At 43.7% G+C, this 10181-nt stretch overlaps 1 protein-coding gene across 1 annotated transcript in view; it reads left to right on the top strand.

Annotated features, from left to right (window-relative positions):
• Positions 1-9142: 9142 nt before the first annotated feature.
• AGK (acylglycerol kinase) overlaps positions 9143-10181 on the top strand; it is a 34697-nt gene continuing 33658 nt past the window's right edge. The window contains exon 1 of the mRNA XM_057374472.1: positions 9143-9301. Coding sequence (XP_057230455.1) covers positions 9201-9301 — 101 coding nt within the window. The 5' untranslated portion in view covers positions 9143-9200. The remainder of the gene's footprint in view (positions 9302-10181) is intronic.

The following is a 10181-nucleotide window of genomic DNA, read 5'->3' as shown; positions in this document are numbered from 1 at the left end:
TACCTGGGAGCAGGTCTAGGCCCCCAATACACCTGCCAGCTGTGTATTTAACAGCAAGCAGAAATTCCCAAGCTGAACTGGCTTGGCAATCTCAGTAGTGTGACATGGCCAATTTCAGCAGACACTGTTTTCTGTGAAAAAACCCCAACTCTCTTTATTTACTARAACACACACCGACATCACATCTCATTGGCATCTGTGGCACAGAAGTCATTGTTTTACAGCTCTGAGCAAAGCTTTGCAGCACCTCTATAAGTGCCCTTGAAGAAATAAATGTAAAACTTAGCTCTTGTGCAGTGAACCATTGGAGTAGAGCCCTAATAAACTCCTTCAGTTTCTCAGGCTCTGTATTAATATTGACACTGCACATCCATTAAACATCAGCGAGCAGCAGTGCTCCAGGTGGTGGCTGCAAGCAGCCAGATTAGGGGCAAATGTTACCAACCTTCCCAATGAATCTTKACATATTTTGCTGGTCAATGTGGACAGGCTGTCCCCTGTCATCTCACCCGTGACATACTCATTGGACTTTATGTCATTTATTCAAATATTATTTGCATTATCTAGAATTTTCTGGTTTGTTCACTTAGCTTTGTCCCGGCACTAGAAGAAACTGTGCTTTGTTCCTACAAAGATTAATGTGATGGTTYTAACATCCTCCATTCAGTGATCCTACTAACATCCCCTCTTGCCTCTGATTTAAGAGTATCTTACCTAGAGACAAGAATTGCAGGGAGCACACAGCACAATGCTAAGGGAGTTGAGATTTTTTCTGGGCCATTATTACCAATTATGCCTTTTACAGTATATTTCCCATTTATTTTCCAGTTTTTCCTCACATACTTCCTTATGCTTAATAAKCTTATCAGTGTCCATTCTGTTTCCATACTTATTTTCTGCTGTGTGTGACTCTCCTGCAAGTGTCTTCCAAAAGTATTTCTGGCAACACATATGCTCCTGTATAACAGTTTAAAAAAAATGTCTTATTTATTTCTGGTTAGATCATTTCATCTTTGGCTGCTATGTTGTACATTTTCACTATGTATAATTTTCATCTAACATGTGGTGCTGTCCTTGTTTTCATTACCCATCCTATATATTCCTTCTGTTGCTATTCACATATTTTTGTGAAGCAAAGTCAAATTCGGTATTGCTTGCCTCTTTCGACATGAAATGGACATCATCCCAGCTTAGATTTCCTGCTACAGTGTACATAAATCAATAAACTGTTTTACATGTTTGACATCTCAAGTCTCTTCTTTTCTATGACCTGGGATTCTCTATATATTTATAATGTCAGAGCCCTGCCCATCCACTGCAAGATTCACTCTGTGAAGCAATTTCTGTCTCTTGGCAAAGATTATCCTCTTTGTTAATTCTTAATTGTATATCTCCTGTTAGTGGTTTAACACTTCATTCTCTCACTTATGGTATTTCCTTAATTTACTTTACTCCAGGTACCTTATGGTATTCGGTATTTAAATTACTCTTCCCATCTGTTCTTAGCAAGGGAAAGCAAGAAAACAAAGCAAGTGAAGATGTCATATAAATGGAGTCAATAATGCCCGTGCATTTGGGGAGCAGGGATAACAAGTATTGGCTCGTTACTGTGGTTCAAGCCACTTTCATTTAACGTAAAATGCATGGCTGTTCTAATCTAGCCAAGTCCCAGAGTCTTACACTGCCCTCAGCAACATCTTATCATAGATCCTTAAAGCAGCATATGAAGTGAAAAGGATGTCTAAACAGCTTGAAAAGCAAAGCCAGTCTTTGAACTGACAGCAGATCACAATTTGATAGAGATTCAAAGAATACGCACTGCAYGCAGGGAAAGAAACAACGTGGGATTTAAAGCAATGTCTGTGTCGTAATTAGCATGTCAATTAACAATGCGAGAATAACAAAAACTCATTTATAAAACCGTATCATTTAGTAACTTTCTGGAAGAGAAATGCAATGTGAAACTGTTCAAAACCAAGATGCCCACAGAGCCTGTTGAAATACATTTGCTGAAAATGCTACAGAGTTTGTAAAGAAAACATTTGGAAGAACTCTCTAATGTCTTCCCAAACCTAGGGAAGCRTATGACAGGATCTGTAACTCCAACAACTTTTTTCTTACAGGAAAAGTAAAATTATCACCTTTGCAGGCTATGAGACAATGAAAAAGTAGAATACCAGATTTTTTTCTAATTTAACTGATTTACTTGAAGAAAAAGACAAAATACAATTATGTGTTCATCAGCGCCTGAAGACACTAAGGCCTTTACTTCAAGAGTGATGAAATGGCCAGTAACAATCTGTGAGCAAAGGTCCTTGTCAGTATTAGATGCAGAATGTATCTTTTGGCAGGGACTGAACCAGATCAATTTATGCTTTTTCTAAGTGGTCATATTTTGCACTCCAGCATCCAAGACAAATTAATCTTCTACCTTCTACAGGGGCAAAGGTGAAGAGGAATGGGAGTGGTCCATCATTACAGTGATGTATTTCTCAGCCTSCCTTTGCCTGCAACCTCTCCCATTGATCCTCAAACTCCACCTAAGGACAAGGATAAAATAAGCTGTCGTCACAGAGCATTGCCACTGACTTTGGAAGGAGTGAAACTTTGAGCAAACACAGTAATGTGCTGGGTATGTGATCTAAGATGTCAGCCAGATGTGTTCAGTGGGCCATGGTGATGCACACAATTGAGTCAAAAGAAAATGAAAATAGAAGCACTTAATAGAAAACCAACAGGGAATCTCTTTCCTTCAAACTGTGGCTGTTGCTCTTTGATTACAATTGCCCAAGGCCCCATTCCATCTGGTCCATAGATTAGGATGTCACTGCCTCAGTGAAAAATGAACCATTGCTGCAGATGTATTAGTAGTTTTCAGGAGCTCTTCTGAATACAAGATCATCTGGCTATGGGATATAACCAGGAYGGTTTATAGCAGGAGCTGGATTTTTGGGTAGGCAGTATCTCAATGTGAATACAGCTAAGTTAAGTGTGCAACATTTTTGGATGCACTCAAATCAAGAAACAGTGTAAAAGCCTTAATTTCCTACCCTCTCATCCAGCTGTACAACGGGGATAAAAGGAGAGAATAGGACATATTTCTTTTGTCAAGACAAAAGCATTTTGCTCTGCCAAAAGCAAAATGCCTGAGTTTGGAGTCTCATGGGTGCCATCCCTCGCTCACACTCAGCCTGCAGGAGTGACAATAAAGACCAGGAGAGGTTTGGTGCTGCCAGCCTGCTGGGTGGCACCTAAATTCCTTCCAAACAGGCACTGCTTAGAGGGGAATGCACGTCCTGCAGGCAGCTCTGCACTGTGCATTCAGTCTCTCCTTCTCTCTCCATCCCTCCATCCTACTGTTCTCTATGCAGACTCCTCTAATATGTAGCAGTAGCACAGTAACAGCACAAGCTCAGGGATGAGTGACCTTAGCCTCAGCCAGAAGGACTTTGTTAAGGGTAGGAACCTGTACCAGCAATAAAAGTAATGTCTTTGATGTAGGTCCCACTGAGAGCTTCACTAAGAAGCAGTGTTGAATTAGCACAGGAGCTTACAGATGTTTCTGTGCAGGGGCTTGTGCTGCTGGGTGAACAGGCAGATCCCAGTCCCRGGACACTGGTTTTGTTCCTTCATTTGGAGACCCAGAGGAAATTTAACTACACTCAAAGCTYAGGGTCCAGGCCTGCTCATGCTAATGCCTCAGAGGCACCTGCACTTACTGAACCCAAATGGTTTGGGAGTGAGTGTAGAGCCTTCTGAAATGTGTCTCTGCTAAAGGAACAAGCTCCTGACAAGATTGCCACAGAGCAATTTAATGGGTTTCTGCTGCTGTTCAAAAGCTGTGAATATCTCTATTCATTCCCTTGGAAAAAAGGTTAATAAACTCAGAGAATCAGGGAATATTCCTRTGTAATAGCTTGGATGTGGGAAGAAGGGGCAGGGTGTAAAGGTGGAGGGTTTTGCCATATAAATACGCCAGGCACGCTCCTGAATTTCCTTCTAGGGAGGGTGAAGCTCAGGTCGTGCTCTGCTTACTGAAGAGCCAAGAAAGAGCGAGGAGGGGGAAGAAGGGAGAGATTATTCTTGTGCAGAGCTTCTCTGAGTTACCCAACCAAAAACCCTGCCAGAGTGATTCAGTTCTTTCTCCAAACCAGTGGAGCAGGCACTGACTGCAGACATGACTACCCCAGGGAATCACACCTTCAGGCAGAGCTGGAAATGAGGGCAAGAGAAACCATCATGAACTTTCTCTGCTCTCACAGGCAGGGAAACTTTCTCTTATTAGCTTCAGTGGCTGCAGTGCTCCTCTCTGTTACATAAATCATCGGCCAGGATAGAACCAAGTGGGACCTGGGACACATGGTGGAGGAGCAGCTTCAGGCTCTGGACACAAAACCTGGAGGAAAAAAAACCCAGAAGCAGAGAGACAGGGACTGGGAAGCTCACCAGAGATTTCAGCCAGCTTGGGGAATCTCCTAAACAGGAAGGGAAAGAGCTCTGTCTGTACCCAAGCCTATGCCCCTGGCTTGTGGTTMAGAAAAGCTGGAGGTGGATGTCCCATCTCACCCCATGGACTGCTCTGGACAGATTCCCAGTACGACCTGGTCACATCCCCCAAGGAAAAGAACTCTCCCTCACTTTAAATCATGATTGGTGTTCGGGTGTTGTGGAGTTAAAACAAAGCAAATTATAATATCCCTTGCTGGATCAGAGACATGAAAATATTTAGATTCGGTTTTTCTCCTCAATCAGCGGCACAAAAGCCCGAAGGTTGCGCCAGGATGCTCTTCCCCATCCCTCTGGCCACGGGGATAAAATCGTGTGAAAAACAGGGGGATGTGGGCAGACTGTCACAGACAATGCTGCCTCGGCCTGGCAGCAGCACGGATCTGCACTGCTCTGATAAACACAGCTCCTGCAGAACGATACATTTGGTCTCTGCAACACAAGCRGCTGTTTGCATTTCACTCGTAAGAAAGCACCTGAAGAGACAGAATCATTGTCGTGGCAACAGGATGTGCTGACAGCACTGCTGTTCCATACCCTCAGACCATCGACAGATGAGTCTCAAATGCAGAATAACCAGCAGGCTGAGGGGTCCCAATTCTCCATTGCTGGAAGGGTGACAGAAATGACTACACTGGACTGGGGAGGTCCCTTTTTTTTTTAATTCAAACGTGGGCACAGATCGTGCTAGAAAGAAATGGAGACTAAATGATTCTCTGTCTTATCAATTGTAGGGCATTGCCAAGCAGTAGACAAAAGCCTCTCTACTGTCTCCTTTACATTCAGTGGCTGAGCACTGAGATGACTGAGGATGTGACTTTTCTAAAGTTACAAATAACTATATGCCTGAAGCAGGATCGTGTATCTGAAGCTTCTCCTGCTAACAGGCTTGGAACTGATGGTAGAGACAGGATGATAAAAAAAATACTCACGATGAAAGGGTCAGACATGAGTAACCAGGATGAGGCGTTCACCTGTCTTCATACACAGCTTATGAGATAATTTTAGGTGACATGTCCCCAGTCARCTGTTAAGAGTTGCAGAGCAGCATTTTGAATTATTCTTTTTTTTTATGAAAACCATCTAGCAAACATAAGAAAACAAAACCACACATTCCAGTCTCCTCCGAACAGTGAAAAAGACAGCAGGAATTCTACTTGGCCTAAAAAATTACTACAGCACATTATCTAGAGAACGCTCAAGATCAGTTCTTCATCCTCTCATTTTCCACTGCACACACTCTAATATCTGCTTCTATTGATCTGACATGCAGAAAACTAGGACAGCTAAAAGAGAAGTACCTGCTACATGCAGCAGCATGGCAGGTGTGATCTACCTTGAGGGTGATCAGACTGCCACAGCCAAAAACTAGGACATCCGTGTTCGCCAGGAGGAATTTCGGAATGGACGCTGCATTCTCAGCAAAGCCAAGTAAAAAGATAAGAGYGCAATCTGTCGTTGCTGTCTGCACTGTCTCTTTGTTCTAAGGGCAGTTCTCTTTTAAAAGCCCCACATCAAAAATCCCAAACTCTCAGTGTCACACAGTCCCAACAGGGGAGATGGGATGGGATTTTGGGGTCTCACCCTGTTCAGCCACCCTGCCCAAAGCAGGTCGAGTCCCTCTACCAGGGATGCTGGAGACAAGCAGCAGCTGAGCTAAAATTTCTCWCTGATACTAACTCTGATGTGTTTTCATGGTTATGAACACAGGAAAATTCCCATTCATCCCTCTTAGAGATATTCAGGTCTTTCATACATTTAAACATTTTTTCTCAGTGCTCTGAACATGTATTAGCATTCTAAAGAGGCTTTATTTTAAAAATCAAGCTTGTTTTGGAAACATCGTTAATGAACATAACTGTACTCGGTAGATTCGGTTGCAAAATAGGAAGTTACAGATGTCTGTAAATTATTTGTGGCACCACATGAGAATTATGAATTTGAGAAGCATTTATCAGCACACAGTCTTTTCACAAGTGAAAGAAAGAAGGATGACAGTACTAATATCTGTGGCTATCATTGCTGTTAGGAGATGGCCATGCCACCTGAACCCTCTAAAAAATAGGACAAACAGCACAAGAGAAGTAAGACATTTAATCACTCCACATCACCTGGAATATTCAGCACTGCATCAAGGGCATGTATGCAGCAAACAGAGATGCACTGGACAATGAACCTGGAATACTTAAATGGGAAGCAATGGCTGCCAGATGAGCTTATACCTGAAATATTCATCAAAGAAAAGATAATTTAATATTTCCTTAATTAAAAAAAAAAAAAAAAAATCCCAGATCTTCTGCTCTACAAAATAAAGGGGGAAAGAAAACAAAACATAACAGGGTTTAATAAGAAACACAAAACTAATCCATTGGGTTTTAATCTGCTCTTCTTATCATTAACAGCAGAGTGTCTTCTGGACYATCTTCTGCATTAACTTGATTTTTGCAGAGCAGACTTTTGCATACCCAGAATCTGGCCGCAAGCAGCCACCTTATGTTACTACTCACATCCCATGCTAACATTCTTAAGGAGAAAGATTTGGGGCATTTTAAAATTCAAATAAACAAAAATAAAAACAAAACAAAAAAACCCAAACAAAACCTAAATAAACACCCAAAATACAAACAAACACCACCCCCAACCACAAAAAAAATAATCCAACTCCCCAAAAAACCCAACAGCCATTTTATTGACTTTGATGTTTTTGAATTGCTAAAATGGCATTTTGTAAGAGGAAAAAAATTCAGAAAGAAATAAAATTCTGTCCAGAATTTTAATAAAYTAATTTTAATAAATTTCTGTCCAGAATCTGTGCATCTTTGTTCTCCTGAGTCCTCAACCTGAGGTCCCTGTCAAGATTGGTCTACAAAAGCAGTGTTGTTCCCTCACACCTCACATTTATTTAGCCAACAGATCATTGGGAACGGCCAGCATCCCTCTTCCTTTCTTATAGGATGGTGTATCTCTGAATAACTGAACTTTCATGAAATCTCTGTTCACCATCTSCAGGCATCTTGAGAAACCTTGGCCTGAGTTGGAATCATGGAATATCCTGAGCTGAGATGCACAAGGATCATCCAAGTCCAACTTTTGGCCCTGCACAGGATCATCACCAAGAATCACCCCATGTGCCTGAGAGCATTGTCCAAACCTTTCTTGAACTGTCAGGCTGGTGTTGTGAGCACTTCCCTAGGGAGCTGTTCCAGTGCCAAACCCCCCTCTGGATGAAGAATTTTTTTTCTAATATCCAACCTAAACCTCCCACAGCAGAGCTTGAGGCCATTCCCTTGGGTCCTGGCACTGGCACCACAGAGAAGAGATGAGTGTCTGTCTGTCCCTACTCTTCTGCTTCTGAGGAAGTTGTAATTGCAGTGAGCTCTCCCCTCAGTCTCCTCCAGGCTGAGCAGAACAAGTGACCTCARCTTCTTCTCACTGAGCTTCCCCTCATCATCTTCATTGCCCTCTTTTGGACACTCTTTAACAGTTAATTGTGTTTTTTTATATCATGGCACCCAAAACTGCACACAGTTTCACCTCACCCGAGGTGAGGCTGAGACAATCCTCCAGTTTGTCAAGGTCTCTCTGCAGGGTCCCTCAGTCTTTGAGGGAGTCAACAATTCCCTCCAGTTTAATCCTGCATCCGAGTCATGGCCAAGAATGGAAACATGTGGAACCCCACTGCTGGCAGCTCCCCAGACTGATGCCACCCCTAAAACCCTTTGTGCCTGACCCATGAGCCAGCTGCTCACCCATCATAAAATATGTTTATCCAGCCATGTGCTCATTTGGATGATGATATGAGAGACAGCACCAAAAGATTTCCCGAAATCCAAAAAGATTACTTGACTTCCCTTGATCAACTGGGTGGGTTATCTTGTAAAAAAATATTATAGGGTATCCTAGTTACAATCTAGTTAATGTTAGAAGAGGCTACCACCACTAGTTTGTCCCAATTTTTTTTCCATGATTAGGTCAGATCTTGCCCCTTGCTTTTGTGTCCACCTTGCCCTGTTCAGGATGTTCATGCTGTTCATGTTGTCCTTGTAAGTTCGGTGCTTTTCATGTGTGGTTGGAGATATTTCTCCAGATTCTCACAGCCATCCCGGTGGCTGGGTTTAAACAGCAAACCCCAGCCACTTCCTAGGCAGCAATTCTTCTACCTGAATATTCTGAAATAATTTTTTTTTTTGTGTGTGTGATTTTGTTTTACTTGCAGGGTTTGTTTTGGTTTCGACTTTTTTTGTTGTTGTGTTTTGTTTATTCGGTTTGGTTTTGCTGGGGCTTTCTTACGTTTTGGGTTTTCCTGGTTTAATTTGTGGGGTTTTCTTTGTGTGTTTTTTTTTTTTTTTTTTTTTTTTTTGGTTTTTTTTTTTTTTTTATTGACTTTTATCCTCTGCCACGCTCTATCTCCATCTCCCCGTTTCCCCCATCAGTGCGAGCGCTGGCAGCCCGTGGCAATGGGTCACCTCGGGGGCTGGAGCACGGCAGCGAGGCCGGCACTCGGAGAATTGTCCAAACTCTTTTCCTTAGGATTTGCGCGGTTTTGTTTGCTTTTTGTTTGTTTTTTTCGTTYGTGCCCGGTGCGGGCGGGTCCGTGCGCGGAACGCGGGGCCGCGGGAGCCGTTTCCAGCCGGGCCGGGCCGGGCAGGGCAGGGAGCGGCCCCGGGGGCGGCTGCCACAGCCCGAGCGGCGCGATGGCCAAAGTGCTGGCCACCCTCAGGAACCACTGGAAGAAATCCACCTTCGGAGCCTGCCTGCTGGGCTGGGGCGGGCACTGGCTCTATGGGAAGCACTGGTAATGCCGGCTGGGGCCGGGCCGGGCCGGGCGGGAGGGATGGGCGGAGGGGGATCGCCGAAAATGGGGATCGCCGAAAATGGGGATCGCCGAAAATGGGGATCGCCCCTCAGAGGGCTCCGGCACCGTGAGGGGATGGATGTCCCTCCTGCTGCAGCCGCTGTGGGCGTGGGAAGCTCGGTGTTTTTTTATGCCTTCCCACGTTGGCCGTGTTGTAAGGCTGGGGCGGGTTCAGGCGGGAGGTTTAAACAGAAGGGATGTCGGGCCGGCATGAGCAATCTCCTCTTGGAGAGTAGGTTTTCTCTCTTCTTACCTGAAAAACAATGTCATGAGCCACGTGTGTGCCTAAAAGCTTGTCTGCTTTTAGCTTTTATCGTGACTGGAGTCAGGCCTGCCGGATGTGCTGAGGGCGGCCTATCCCAGTTTGGTGGTTATACTGCTCGTGGGTTTTCTCCCCTCATTTTTGCTGTTAGCACAAGTCCTTATCCCATTTTTGAGGCCTGGCACCAGCACAGCCTTGTGCTGTCCCTCCCTAGTGTGGACTTTGCTGTGGTCACCCATCCAGCTGGAAGGAGCCTGTCAGCAGCTCCTCCAATAAATTATACCCTAATGGTGTCATTCCCGCTGCTTGGAGTGGGGCAAATGTCCCTCACAATAAGAAAAATCCTCATTTGTGTTTTTAAAAAGTTTTTGTATATATTTCAGTTGCTGTCCTTCAAGATTATGGTTAATGCATTTGACTAAAATGCAAGTGTAGCCAAATTATTTTTTTAAAATCTTAGTTTTGGTTCTGCTGTTTATTGTCACTGTCTTAATATTTGTTTTAATTTTTAAGTCAGGTTGTTAACAGTGTTCTTTCCTGCTTACATTGAAATGCTGC

Source organism: Malurus melanocephalus, unplaced genomic scaffold (genome assembly GCF_030028575.1).
Source record: "Malurus melanocephalus ecotype Western Australia unplaced genomic scaffold, MMel_1.1 scaffold_226, whole genome shotgun sequence".
Taxonomy (NCBI): domain Eukaryota; kingdom Metazoa; phylum Chordata; class Aves; order Passeriformes; family Maluridae; genus Malurus; species Malurus melanocephalus.
This window is presented reverse-complemented; position numbering and strand designations above follow the sequence as displayed.